General features: G+C 44.0%; 1 protein-coding gene across 5 annotated transcripts; it reads right to left on the reverse strand.

Annotated features, from left to right (window-relative positions):
* Positions 1–460: 460 nt before the first annotated feature.
* On the reverse strand, positions 461–14515 carry LOC103064741 (major histocompatibility complex class I-related protein 1-like). 5 transcript variants are annotated; one of them, XM_025176466.2, is made up of 9 exons: positions 14361–14515; positions 10373–10648; positions 8447–8722; positions 7643–7921; positions 6424–6513; positions 5878–5910; positions 5154–5185; positions 4446–4484; positions 461–4019 (listed from the first exon to the last, which is right to left on the reverse strand). In XM_025176466.2, the coding sequence occupies exons 1-7, from the start codon at positions 14428–14430 to the stop codon at positions 5160–5162; spliced, it is 1050 nt and encodes a 349-aa protein (XP_025032234.2). In that variant the 5' UTR covers positions 14431–14515; the 3' UTR covers positions 461–4019; positions 4446–4484; positions 5154–5159. The 5 variants fall into 5 exon arrangements, with proteins under 5 accessions (XP_025032234.2, XP_025032235.2, XP_025032236.2 ...); XM_025176468.2 differs by having other exon boundaries at positions 462–4019; positions 5154–5182; XM_025176467.2 differs by lacking the exon at positions 4446–4484.

Raw genomic sequence — 14515 nt, forward strand, 5'->3', positions numbered from 1 at the left:
CTTAGAAGGTAGGAAGGAATGTTTTGCTTTATTTAACTTGTTCTAACAGTGACATATATTCTCCTACAGTATCTCAGGGAGGAGTTGGGCAGCCTGCTATGTCTGTTGATGATAGACAAATCTGCTGCTCAACAGATCTAGCCTAATGAATCCACTCTAGTGTGCTTCTTTAACCATTGTCTCAATCAATCTAGAACCTGAAAACTAATTTCTAGAAATGGTCTTCCAAGTTTTGGATGAAATTATTTACATATCTGCCTGAAATAACTGGGATCTAGCCTAACCGTTTCATATGTTTCATTCCTTAAATTCAATATAAATTACAACTTCCCCATCAGGCATGTCATAATGTCAATAACTATCTCAGCCAACTAAAAATAGGAATATATTTTGTAACTTCCTCCTTTTGGAACTGCCACTATTTTACAGCCCAAATACATGGACATGGACTTGGATACAGGCACAGAGGTCTTCCTTTTTATTCCAAGAGAAGAAAAGAAAAAAGAAAAAGAAAACCAGAAGAAGTACAAGCAACTCTGCAAGAAGGCAAAATACCTAGGATTTAATTACCAATAAGACACTGTTACAACAGATGAGTAATATATTACAAACAAATGCCCATATACAAATTATTAAAGGCTCTCAAAAGACCTATACATCACATCTCCCTTCAATAAAAGCAAGAACAGTCACAATAAACATAAAAACTAATCACTTAGTCTTACATACAGTACAACTAAACATAGAACTGTAACCGTTTTTCCAACAGTTTGTAATACGATTGATAACTTGACTAGTTTCAGACGAGACAGAACCCATGTCCCTGAAGCCACAAGGAAGCATACCTGATCAGCTTCCACTAAAAAAAAAAAAAAAAAAAAAAATTGAGAATGTACAATATTCCCAACCACTGTTATCAATGGGATCTTGTAAATTTGTGGCATTTGATCCACCTTGTTCTACCATATTAATATCAGGCTCCAATGCTACAAAATTATAGAAACAAAGATGTTGATTCTGGAAAGGAAGGTAGCTTCAGTCACAGCAGTATACCCCTTTGTCTGATGTTATCACCTTATGCAAACTTATTTGATCACATTTTTATTTCATCATAGCAGGTCTCCCTTACTCTGCATTTACACATTGTTTTCCTCTTGCAGTTCTCTTGTTGGCTTTGACATATAGCCATACAATCAGTTTTGTCTATTTTGAACGTGCTGAAGATTTCATACTAGGGTGTGTGTTGAAATTCCTTCAGGGTCACTGAAAGGTTATCTCTCAGCATCCTTCCTATAAAGATTTGTGCAGACAAATTTAATATTCATTAGTATGTTTTGATATTCATTTAATGCCAAATATTGGTGTCCATCAGATTCTTTTCTCTTTCTAAAAAGCTGATGCACAGAGTGAATTACCCTTTTTGCCATTTCCTAAGACTGAGGATATCCTAGATTGCTAAAAGAATGTTCAAAACCCAAATTATGCACACATAGTTTAACTTTTGACTTGCAAAAAGATACTGTCACTCATCACAATCTTTGGGAATCCATGGCAAGAAAAACATGGCTTTAACATTCTCAATTACTGCTCTCACTGTTTTATTTGTACGACTAACCATCTCTGGATATTTAGAAAAGTAATCACAAAAATTAAATGCTTGGTATCAAAAAATATCAATACCTACTTTTTTCCAGAGATACGGAATACCTCAAAGTAATAAGCAGAAAAATGAAAAAATTAGAAAAACAAATGCTTATTTTTGTGTAATAAATAATCCTATGCATTTAAGGGAGATAAAACTGCACCTATCGTCTGATTTGTACTATTCCCACAAAGAACCAGTGGCTTATATAAATAAAATATTCTCTCTTAAAATCACCTACATCTTTGAAAACCTTTGAATATAATATGAATAACAAACCATGTCTTAAAAGCTTAGTTGATCCAACGCTATCAATTGAACGTAACTCAGAGTCTCATCAGCTACCTTCTCCAACTCTGGGAGGGAAGGTGGATCAGTTACATAAAACAATACACGTTTGTTCCCTTGCTGTGGAACATTGTTGTGTTTCAAGGGGTTGGATTTGAGTATCACCTTAAGCTGCAAGCATGTTTGAATTCTCATTAGCTTATTCCCACCTACCTGCTGGAATACTTTCAACCACAACACATTTCCTTCTGCCTCTGTATTTAAGGTTTACTAATCATCCCTCCCTGCAATCTGTGTAGCATTGATTTGGAGGCTGCCCTTTGTGTAATATCAAGCAATTCCCCTATAAACAAACCCTAATCTCATAGGCCTGATGTTCTTCCTGCTCTTTACTATCTACTAATAACTGATCTTCCACACTCTAGCAAAGTGAGTCCTACTGCCAAATTTATAACACAGTTTTCCAGATACAGTACAATACAAATACAAAATACTTTAATGACCAAGTATAAAATATATACAAGGAATCTGTCTTCAGTGACGAACAGCAAGATCAACGGTGCGTTTGGATAGCAACAGAAAAATAATAAACAGTAACAATAATACTGCCCAGTAAAATAACTTTTTCAAAGGGAGAAGCCACTGTCCAGTACATATCAAGTCATATAGTATTTAACAGAGCAATGGGACAAGGGAAAAAACTATTCTGATGTCTAGATCTTTTAACATATGGTGCTCTGTAGCGCTGTCCTGAAGGAAGAAGTTGGAACAGATTATATCCAGGATGGGAAGAGTCTGCAGAGATCCTCTCTGCCCTCCTTTTGACCCTCACAGTATACAGTTCTTCTATAGAAGGCAGGCGGGTTGCAATGATCCTTTCTGCAGATCCTTAACTATCCGTTGGAGTCTGAGTCTGTCCTGTTTGGTTGCGGAATCAAACCAGACAGTTATAGAGGAACAGATAACAGACTCAATGATTCCCCTATAAAACTGTACCAAGAGCTCCTGGGATAATTTAAACTTCCTAAATTGTCGCAGGAAGAACATCCTTTGCTGTGCCTTTTTAATGATGACTGTAATGTTAAGCGACCATTTCAGATCTTGGGAAAGTATAGAACCCAGGAACTTGAAGGACTCTCCCACTGATACTGGGCTGTTGAGTATGGTAAGGGGAGGAGTATTAGAAGGATACTTCCTAAAGTCCACAATCATCTCCACAGTTTTAAGTGTATTCAATTCCAAGTTATTACAACCACACCACAAAACCGGTTGTTGAACCTCCCGTCTATATGCTGACTCATTTCCATTTCGAATTAGACCAATGACAGTTGTATCATCCGCATACAAGATGTTTTTGAGGCACAAACATGGTCGCTGTGTTGAGCTCAGTTTCATCATCCAGTCTTCTGCTTCCTTGTGAGATAGCCCTTCACACACTTTCTCCTTCATGCAAATGGTTCATATCTCTTTATCAGAAAGGCAAAAAGCGATCACAGTTAGAAGCTGAGCGGTTTCATTGAACCATGATAGATCTCCAAAGCTTTTTCAAGTGAAAGGTCTGGATCTTTAACAGTTGCTTTTTAAATACGTTCTTTAATGCTAAAGACAAAATTGTCTCTAATCATTTCCTTCAGTAGAGTCTCAAATTTAGGCTTAAGTTCAAATTTTTCATTGATAGAAAACACAGTTTAAGTCCAAATTAACATTCAAACACAGAACTTTATGTAGGAAGCAATACTTTCTAAATTGCTGAGAACTTCTTCAATGTTTCTAGGACCTTCCACATTTGAAAACAGCAGCACGTTATAAACAGCAAGCATCTCCTCCCGCAAAATCACAATTCTGCCCTGCTGCTGTTAAATACAATTTAAAGCTTTGTTCTGAACATTTCCAATTATGTCCAACATTGCCATGAAGCACCAAAGAATCTGGAGTCTAAATGAATCTATTATAAGCAGCAACTTATTCCAAATTTGGGTTCTCAAAATAAGTCCACAAAGAAGAATCTTCTAACTCTGTGCCATATCCTTTGTAGCCAGGACACACACCAGTATAGAAATCTTCATTAAGCTGAACTCTTCACTTATTGCTTAAAAATGAGAGAAGAGAAGAAATTAAGCAACCATTCCTATTGTATCCCAACCAATCAGACAGTGGAAGGTGCCACACTCTGGCCCTTTAAAGATGCCCAGCACCACCTCCTGTTCTTGGGAAGGAGACAAGAAAGACAACAGGATGCACAGAGTAGCCAGGGCATCTTCTATTTCTGTTACCTGCCATTTCCTCCAAATATAGGGAGGGAAAGGAGAAGCAGCCCAGGGAGGAGGGGGAAAGGCAGACCCCTCCCAGAGCCCCACTGTCTCTCCCCCAAACTCCTCACCCTTCAGTGCTTGAGATGAGTTGGAAAGAGAAGAGGGTTTCCCCAAAGAATCTTCACCATCAATCGGTCCTTTGAGCTCACGGCCATGATCCCCCTCTCTCCCTCCCCAAAACAGCCCCCACCAGGGCCACTCACCTGTGAGGGGGCTGCTAAATGGCCTTGGTGCTCCCTGCACTGGAGAAAAAATCAAACAGTGAATCTCTCCCTGTCCTGGTCCTCTGATGAGGAGACATCTCCCTCTTCAGAGATTAAGCTTCTACAGTTTCATGAACCTCTCAGAGGAAGCCAGGTTACCCCACCAGAAGAGTCTCTAACCACTGGAGATCATGACATTTCCGGTGGTTTCCATATTTCCCATGCCAGAGCTCAGGGGCTCTTTACTCCAAAGGGGACCAAGCTCTGCCATGCAGGCTCTGTGGTTACCTTCCTTGCCCTGAAAGAATTGGGGTGGAAATCCAACAGGGAGAAGGTTCCCTTTCTCATCTGGAGCTATGAATCATACATACATACCCATGACACTATTCCCTTTTGGGATAAGGACCAGAAAAGTAGTAAGAGATGGTAAACCAAAGAAATTAAAGGCATGAGATAAGAGTTTATGCCAACCCTTTACAGTAGATGTTTCTATACAGTGTCCTTATAAATCAAAAATTTATGCCACTTTTGCCCCAATAAATCCTGGTTTCACCATAACCAGATACAAATAATGGGCTGTGATTCAAATAGGATGTGCTTTAGAGATCCCCTTTCATGCCCCCCAGCAGTCTTGCTAAAAACTTTTTTTTTCTTTGCTAAAAGGCAGACTTTCTTCTGGCCCCTGAGGTAGAGCTCCTTCACACTCACCTGGACTCAGCCTTTGGATCCTTCACCATCTGCTGGGAAAGAGGAAAAGAAGACCAGGAAGTCAGTGCCTTTGCTGAATGGGAGATGATCAGCACATAACTCTTTCTGGCACCAGCTCTCTGACACACAAACAGAGCTTTCAACCTAACTGCTTCGGTCTGAAGCACAACAGAAAATATTCATAGGAAAACATTCTTAACATTTGTGTCTATGAACATTGCAATATTTCAGTGGCTCTGTAGCCATACAGCTCAGCTGATGTGAGGATTCAGATGATTCCAAAGGTTTTTTCTCTAATCAATTTACACTTAGAGCAGCTTCATGGTTGCAGACCAACAACTGACTTAGGTGACATCCACAAAGCTGTTTCCCTCTCAAATTGCTTTCTTTCATTCATTACTTTTTATGGAGCACCCAGACCACATCATTGTAAAGATGTTCCTTTCCAAACAGCTGGAAGGCAGAACAGCTTCTCATGCAAGAGGGGTGATGTCTCTTCCCCCCTGCACTGTCTTCTTGAGTATTCCTTGGGCCAGATGTCTGCCTTGCTGTAAGAAAAAGGACACACCTTCTCCAGCTTAGTTGGCAGGAGGAAAAAAAAGAAGCAAAATGCTTCAACTTCATGAGCTGCCTTTGTCTTTCGACACAGACATATCCCCGGACTGATCTTCCATCTCTTCTTGCCCTGAACTGCAGAAAACATTCAAGAAAACAAATCACTCACCTGAGGCTGCTCTGTAGCCACCTTTACGTTTCTCTGCAAGGACAAATATCAGAGTCTCAGTGCTGACAGGGGTTGACCAGAGATCATCCCATCTCACTCTTTACTGGAGGAAGAACCCCCAGGAAACATTTTCCCACCCGCTTTGTCAAAACCTCTCCTAGAAATTGCCAATAGGAGAGTCAGAAAGATGTTCAAAATACCAGTACACCACCTTATTTGTCCCCAGGTAGATCTGCTGCCTCTAGGATACATGGAAGACAGCAGCAGCTGGGAGAGGCCATATTTTTGTTATAATAGTTCTGTGGTGCTTTTTAACCAAAAATGTTTGAAAGGAGAGTCCAACAGTGCCTCTCATCAATTACAGGGAGAGACACAGAACTGCTCTAACCTCAGACTCAGTCTATTGTAGACTGGTGCCCGGGGAAGAGGGTTGGGGAATGGAAGAAGAAAGCTGAGGAGAGCCCCTCAAAAGGGAGACACCCGGGAAGAAAGTGACCTTCTCATCTTCCTCCACAAACTAACAAACAAAATTTACAGGATACTTACTGAGATACCCCAAGATCACAGCAATCACAGACACCAGGACAAGGGCAGCCAAAACACAGCTGATGACCAGCTCCAAGTTGGATTCTGCAGCTGAGGTAGGAAAAAGAGCAAATCACGCAAAGGAAAACACCAACGTCTTTACTTGTTAGGGAAGAGATCCCAAAAAATGAGGAATCCACAAAAGCACATGTGGGCTGGCCCTGGAGTAACTTGTGATCAGAGAATCCTACAGTTGGAAGGGACCATTCAGGCCACTGAACCCAACCCCTGCTAAGTACAGGAATCCAAATCAAAGCGTCTCAGACTGACCTCTGCTTGAACACAACAAAGGGAAGTTCACCACTTCTTGAGGTAATTGGCTCCATTGCTGAATTACTTGCAGAGGTAGGATGATTTTCTAACCTATCAGAATCTACCTTCCTGTTACTTAAATGGATTGCTCTTCTTGAAATATGCCCAACTTCTCTGGGTGTTGTCCAGAACTTGAGGGGATCTGAAATGATTGCAACCCCTGATTTGGAAATTATACTATAAATCCAGGTATTGAAATTCCTACTGCACAGAGATCACCTTGAGACTAAGTAGCAGTCATTTTATTAGTAGCATTTTATTTTTTATGCAATTCCAGCGTAAAAAAAGAAAAGTTGAAACCCTATGCATAATTGTGATGTTATCAGCAAGAGTGGGGTTCTGTAATTTTGGAAGTCCAGTGTAAAAAAAGTCAGTAGTAGCTATGAGCATATATACATTTATTTTTTAAGACAATGCTATTTTTGTGTGGGTTTACACTGGCTTTAGGAATTCTAGAAGTATAAAATACCACTATATCATTAACTATATAGTAATGTGTACTTCAAATTAGTATTACGCTGGTATTTTCAGGAATTCCACTATAAAACAAAACAAAGAAAAATCTTTGTGTGTACTCGCTATCACTATTACTGTGTTAGGGGCAGGGAACAGGGGAGGACAGCTAACATAACATATAAAAATCTAACTGCATCCTATCACAATCAACATGTTGCTGCAATGGAATCTTCCAACTTTTTATAAACAACTGCAGGCATGTTGTTCATTGCAGGTCCACAGACCACAAAAAAGGAAAAAGCTAATGGCCAAAGTAGGCTTGCATTTGGGCACAGCTTGGATGAAATTTATCTCCAACAATTCCCCAGCCTGAGAAAGATGATGGGCCTCCCCATCCCCTGCTGTCTCTCACCCTTCACAGCCACATTCAGAGGCTCCTGCAAGCTGTCATGCTCCACATAGCACCGGTAGTGGTCCCTCTCCTTGGGGTCAATCTGGACACTGAGCCAGAGGTGGTAAGTTCCATCCGAATTGGGGGCAACAACCCCTTGGGAGGTGTCCTGCAACCAAACCTCTCCATCCCTCCTCCAGGAGACATCGATCTCCTTGGGGTAGAAGCCGTGGACTCGGCAGATGTGAACTTCCATGCCATTGGCCTCTGGCCTGCTGCTCATTGTCACCACTGGGGTCTCTGGAGAAACAACAGCATCAGGATTAATATCGAGGCACCCCAAATACTGGAAGGTGGATGAGATACTTCAGGGGCAAGAAAATATCCCTCTTGGCTACTCAGCTCTATCTCAGAGACTTAAAACTCCACCTGGGCAAAATCTCTAAGACTTTAGGAAATGTTGGGAAAGTCTGAAACGCTGCACCATGAGAATTCTTGATCTTGAGACCAGGGAGTTCAACCTGGCTTAAATGTGACACTCTCACTGGCTCTTCTTTTCTTTGATCCCTTGATTTTTTTTGAGGGGGGGGACAGAACAGCAAATTCCCCCTATCTCAGCCTTTCCTGCCTGGGTGCAGGCAGCCATGCTGCCCCAGACTGGAACTGGTGGTGGTGGGGAAGAGTCTCATGGAGGTTCCCCAGGTCAGCCCAATGGCAGAACAACCAGGGAACAATGGACCTGCACCCTGGGTTTGGGGGGAAAGGGTGCTACTCAAAAATATATGTGGAGATAATGGAGGAAAGTCTCCCCTGTCCCTGGCTGACCTGTCCTCAGCAGTGTCTTGTTTCCGTGGGACAGGTGCATTTGCAGCCACTTGATGCAGGTCTCCTCCAAGTGGGACCTCCGGTACCGGTTATAGGCAGCCTCGGCATCCCACCTCCTCTTGAGGGCCTGGGCCTGGGGCTCAGCTGCCAGCCAGGTGAGGGTCTCCTTGTCGAAGGTGAAGAAGGTCCTCCCGTCGTAAGCATCCTGCCAAAACCCTTCTTTGCTCCCATCTGCCCGGAGCTCACAGCCAATCATCACCTGCAAGATGTGAAGCCCTGAAAGAGGGACAGGCAGATGGATTGGGGGAGTCATTTGAAGAAAAGCAGACTCCCCAACATAGGATTTTTACCCCAGGACTGAGAGAGTGAGAAAAAAGTGAACAATGTAAGAAGCAAACAAAAATATATAAAGGACATACAATGTATTTTGCCATCCAATATAAAAATGGACCCCACAAACTATCCAATGGAGCTACAAGGCGGATAGAATAGGAAGACTTCCAGAATATAAGAAGGGAAGTGACACATGCCAGGTCGGCCCTCTCATCAATAATCAAATCACTAATGAGGGAGGCCTTATTATAAATGGTCCCTGGTGTAAGGTTTGCCCCGTTCGACAGAGAAACTCTCGTGACACGTGTGGTTCACAAAGAAGGTTTACTCATGCGTAACGTGGTAGTCACAAGCAAAGCCAGGACTGGCTTGGTACAATTGCATCACTTGTTATATTCCCCCCTTCCCGCGCTTTTTTCCCGCCCTGCGATCACGTTGCAGCTGCGGATTATTGGCCCCCCCAATAATCCCCCTTGATTGTTCATGATGGCAGGATCGGTCAGAGTCCATTGTCCTTGATTGCCAGTCCCCCTCCGGCTGGGTTGGTTCCTCCCCGCTACGTGCAAGCCCGCGGGTTCTGTGCTGCGTTGCGATCTTGTTTCGCTGCCTGCGGCCCCGTTCCTTGCTGGCTCGCGCCGTTATCAGTTTATAGTTAAAAGCTTCCGCTGCGGTTTTCCTGTTTGGCTGGGCGCAGGTGGCCCGTTAATTAGCGGCGCTTTCAGTTCCTCTTTTCCCCCGCTAGCTACCGCCGGTGGATTCCGCGTGGTCTGGCTGCGAGCTTCCCTGCAGCCCCGTGCTTCCCTGAAGCCTCGTGCTGACCGAACCTGACACCTGGGCTCTCTCAGGAACCAGGCCGCCTTATTTGCTTGTTTGTTTGTTGACAGAATTTATATGGCTGCTCTTTATTTATTTATAGAATTTATATGGCGGCCTATATCGTATAACGATCCTAGGCAGCTCACAACAATCAACAAAAACAGAGATTAAAAACAAAATCGCCTTTCCCCACCAAGTGCCAGACCAAACAACCTCCCAGCAAAATCCCCATCCTAGCCCAACTCTTGGGGAAAGAACCAGGTCTTCACAGCCTTCTGGAAGGCTAAAAGGGTAGGGATCCCTTGGATCTCAGGTGAAAGGCTATTCCAAAGGGCTGAGGTGGTTACTGAGAAGGTGTCCCTCTGAGGTCCCATTAGATGGCAACATTTAAGGGAGGGGACCTGGAGCATGCCCACCCTACCGAACCCTAGCAGATACCCTCAGGGAGAGGTGGTCTTGCAAATAATCTGGCCGTGTGCCATGTAGGGCTTTAAAAGTGATAACTAGCACCTTGAATTGCATCCGGAAAGCAACTGGTGGCTAGTGGAGCTCATGCAGTGAGGCCTCCATTTCTGAACACTGCCCCCTAAATCTTTCAAGAGGAAGAAACAGGCACCCCACTTCACCATTAGCATTAAAAGAAAAAGCCCAGGTTGGCAGCTTAGGTTCCTCCATTTCCTTGCTTGACTAACTCAAATCCCAGGGGTGGGGGTGGGATCATCTGTGGGCCTCTGCTAACATGGAGCAGGGAATTCCACTCCACTACCCATCACTCACCCTTGCTGTGATTGTAGCGATTCCTTGTGGTCTCCAAGTCTGCTTTGAATGCCACCTCATGGCCGCGGACCCTCCTGGTTGTCCAGGCCAAGTACTGGGGGTCCTCCTTCTGCACCTCCTTGATCCAGGGGATTCGAGGCTGTAATTTCCTGGTGTTGCTGTCATAGTGCGTGACGGGCTGCTCATCCACGTAGTTCACTCGGAAAAACTGGGTTAGCCCCTGATTGGGGTCTGACACGACAGTGTAGAAATACTTCAGAGAGTGTGAGGAGGAGCCTGGAAGGGACAAGGAAAGGCTTAAGGTGAAAGGACCTGTATCCCGTTGGGACCCAGCAACCCCCAAATAGGAAGTCCAAGAGGTAGGAGGAGGGAGGGGAGAAAGTAACCAAGATGAGACCCTTCATGGGGGGCTCAAGGAGGGGGAAAGGAAGATCAGGGAGAAAGGGGAGAAATGATGGAAGAGGAAAAGGAGCAGAGGGTGGAAAGAGGGAGTGACTGAGAGGCAAAGAAGCAGCTCCCAGGGGGCCCAAAGGAATGGAGAGCAGAGAAGCCATTGGGGATTGAAGAGACAAATGGAATGGAGGTGGCCCTGGCTGGGCTCTGTCCCATTTCATAGGCAGGGAAAGTTTAGAGGAGGCTGGAAAGGAAAACAGTGGGCAAAGTGAGGGTAGGAGCTGGCTGGGACCCCTCAACCTTATCTGCCCCCCACTGGAATTATTTCCTCTCCCCCTTTGAGCAAGGCTTCCCTCAAATCATCTTACGTACTGCCAGGCCTCGGGCCAGGGAGCCTGCAGACCTGAGAACATAAAAGCACCATGAGAAGCTGACCTGATCCCACAGATCTTCACATTTGTGCAAACACGATCTGAATGGGTCTGAGGGACCCCCAAAACCTGGGTGGATTTGAGAGTCAAACTCTCTGGAATGAGATTCCTCCAGAAATTTGAAAGGCCTGCTGGTGTTTTGAAGAGCCCTGACAATGTAGCTCTGCCCAAGCCTTTGGGGACGACTGTTGCCCTTTTTTATTTTTTCCTTGTTCCCCTCTGGGTTTGGGGCAGTTCTTTGCCGTATTTGTTCTTTTGTCTTGTGCTGTTTTTGTGTTTTTGTATTGGTCTTTGTTTTTAAATAAGTTTAACAATTGTAAACCGCCCAGAGTTGCTGGGAGTCGGGCAGTATATAAATGTAATAAATAAATAATTATTATTACCAGATCTGTCTAGATCTAGACATCTAGATATTTTTTAATAAACAGGGGAAGGGAACAAAATCAGCAGTGATTTGCTTATTCCAAGGTTCCTTAATTTCAACAATACAGTTTAGGGCACTGACACAGAAAATGAATCTGAGAAATGGAAGGATCCACAGAAATCCTCCAGTCCAGCTGCCTTCTCAGCACAGGATTCACTATAGCATCTTTGACAGATATCTCTCCATCTCTGTTGAAGGAGAATTCACCACTACGTGTAGCAGACTGTTCCCCTGGCTGTCAGCTCACAGTCAAAAAATCCCTCCTGATGCTTAGCCGAAACCTTCTTCCCTGTGATCTATGCTCCTGTTAATCTACTCCAAGATAGCATGCATGCATGCATTCATTCATTCTAAACAAATTTATATAGCTGCCCAACTCACACACGGTGACTCCGGGTGGCTTACAGAATTAAAATCCACAAAACAAAAAGCCCATCAACCAACCCCCCCCTGCAGCGGCTACAAACACAATGAAATCAACCACTTGATCAGCTCCGTATCAACCTGAGGTCCCCAGGTCTGCTGGTAAAACCACGTCTTCAGGGCCTTATAGAAACTTATCAAGAGTTTTGCTGTTTTAGCACCTGTATCACACAGCTGGCTTATGTGTAACTGACAAGGATAACTAGATCCCTTTCATCTGTGTTATCTTCAAGCCAGATCTCCCCCACCCTAGTCTTGCACCTTCCCTCTGTTGTTGTCATTCAGTTGTTAAGTCGTGTCTGACTCTTTGTGACCCCATGAACACATCGCGCCAGGCCTTCCTGTCCTTCACTGCCTCCCTGAGTTTGCTCAGTTTCATGCTCATTGCTTCAGTGATGCTATCAACCATCTCATCCTCTGCCGTCCCCTTCTCCTTTTGCCTTCCATCTTTCCCAGCATCAGGGTCTTCTCCAAAGAGTCCTCTCTTTGCATTAGGTGGCCAAAGTATCTGAGCTTGAGCTTCATTATCAATCCTTCCGATGAGCAGTCAGCACCTTCCCTTGTTCCTGCCCAAATGCAGAACTTTACATTTCTAAAGTTAAATTTCATCCTATTCATTTTTAATTAAACCTGTTGAGATCTTTGGAATTTTCTCTTTTCCATCTAAAGTATAAGCTACTATCCCCAGCTTTGTATCATTTGCAAATGTTATACATGTCCCTTCAATTGTCTCATCTATGTCATGATTAAAATGTTGAATAGCACAGGGCCGAAACAGAGATGTGCCCATCCCAGACACTTCCTTCCACCCTGTCAAAGGCTTCGCTGAGATCCAGTACCCTACGTTTATAGCCTTCCTCTGATTTACTAAGTTAAAAACTATATCAAAGAACTCTATCTTTATTTATCAAGACATGGCTGGGTCATCAGGCCTGGCGGTCTCAGAAGACTGGTGAGATCTTGAGGTGGCTCTGTTGCTGATCAAATCTCTTGTGTGTGCTTTTTTTTTTTTTTAATATGACTGTGTTTGACATGTTTATTGTTTTTATATATATTTTTTATGTACACCACCCAGAGTCACTTCTTGTGAGATGGGTGGCCATATAAATTTGATAAATAAATACATACATTTTCAAACAGTAAGAACATCTCCTAGAGATACACTTCCAGCAGTTAGCGCAACCGTCCCGTTCTTTGCACACACACAGATTTTTTTGGGGGGGGATCTTAAAAGACAGAAAAATCGAGACAGCACAGGCAAGCTATTCTGTCTGTCTGTCTGTCTGTCTGTCTATCTATTATATTTATATAGCCGCCCATCTCACACAAAGCGACTCTGGGTGACGTACAACATTTATTTGGAAGCATCATGGCAATGCTCTTTGAAAAAATGGGTGAACAAAGCAAGGCAATTCTAGATGAACAACACACTTTTTCTTTTCATTTTCAAATGTTAATTGAAATGTTAAAAAAAAGAAAAAAGAGAGAGTTTGTGGTTCTACATTTGGTTAACCCATGGTTTGGTGCAAACCAGGAACTATGGCTCTTGCTGGCTAAACCTTATTTGAACATGCCAGTCTGAAGTTTTAAAAGGGCAAACTCAACCAAACTGGTCAACACTGACATCAGCAAAAATTCAGATTCAGGAAGCAGACTAGAAAGGGGGGTAAATCCAGATTCCATCCCCCGGGGATTTCTTTATTATTTCAATATACATGGCCGCCCATCTCAAAGACATTATTCTGGGCAGCACACAACAGTGAAAAAACTATATAAAAGCATAAAAAGCAATATCAAAACCATACAACACAATCAGCCACCGAGGTATAAGAAACCACCAACAACACTCAGCCTCGCCACTGTGCAGGCTCTGCACATCTGGATCCCCAAGCTCGGTGGCAGAACCACATCTTGAAGGGATTACAAAAAGCCAGATGTAATCTCCAGGGGACAAGGTTCCAAAGAGCCAGCGCCACGACAGGAGGGGGGAGAGAGACCTCCTAGATCAGGGTTCCTCAACCTTGGCAACTTTAAGACGTGTGGACTTCAACTCCCAGAATTCCCCAGCCAGCATATGCTGGGTGGGGAATTCTGGGAGTTGAAGTCCACACGTCTTAAAGTTGCCAAGGTTGAGGAACCCTGCCCTAGATTACTGTTTCTCCAACTTGGCAACTTTAAGATGCCCGCGCTGGCTGGGGAATGCTGGGAACTGAAGTCCACACACCTTAAACTTGCCAACTTTCAGAAAGACTATCCGAGATGAATTCTCACCCGCAGAAAAGGCACTTCAAACCCTGGGAACCCCGAAGGTACTCACCGCAGCAGCTCCCCCACAGGACGGCCGCCGCCACCCCCAGGACCCACAGAGGCGCCTGGCGAGGCACCATCGCACCTGCGATCGCAGAGCTCCCCTCCGCGCTCTCAAATTCCTGGGCTCAGAATGAGGCGCGGCGGGGGGGGGGTCAGAATCAC

This window comes from Python bivittatus, unplaced genomic scaffold (genome assembly GCF_059951505.1).
Source record: "Python bivittatus isolate LINGU-HERP-01145 unplaced genomic scaffold, Pbiv_v1 ctg000810_np1212, whole genome shotgun sequence".
Taxonomy (NCBI): domain Eukaryota; kingdom Metazoa; phylum Chordata; class Lepidosauria; order Squamata; family Pythonidae; genus Python; species Python bivittatus.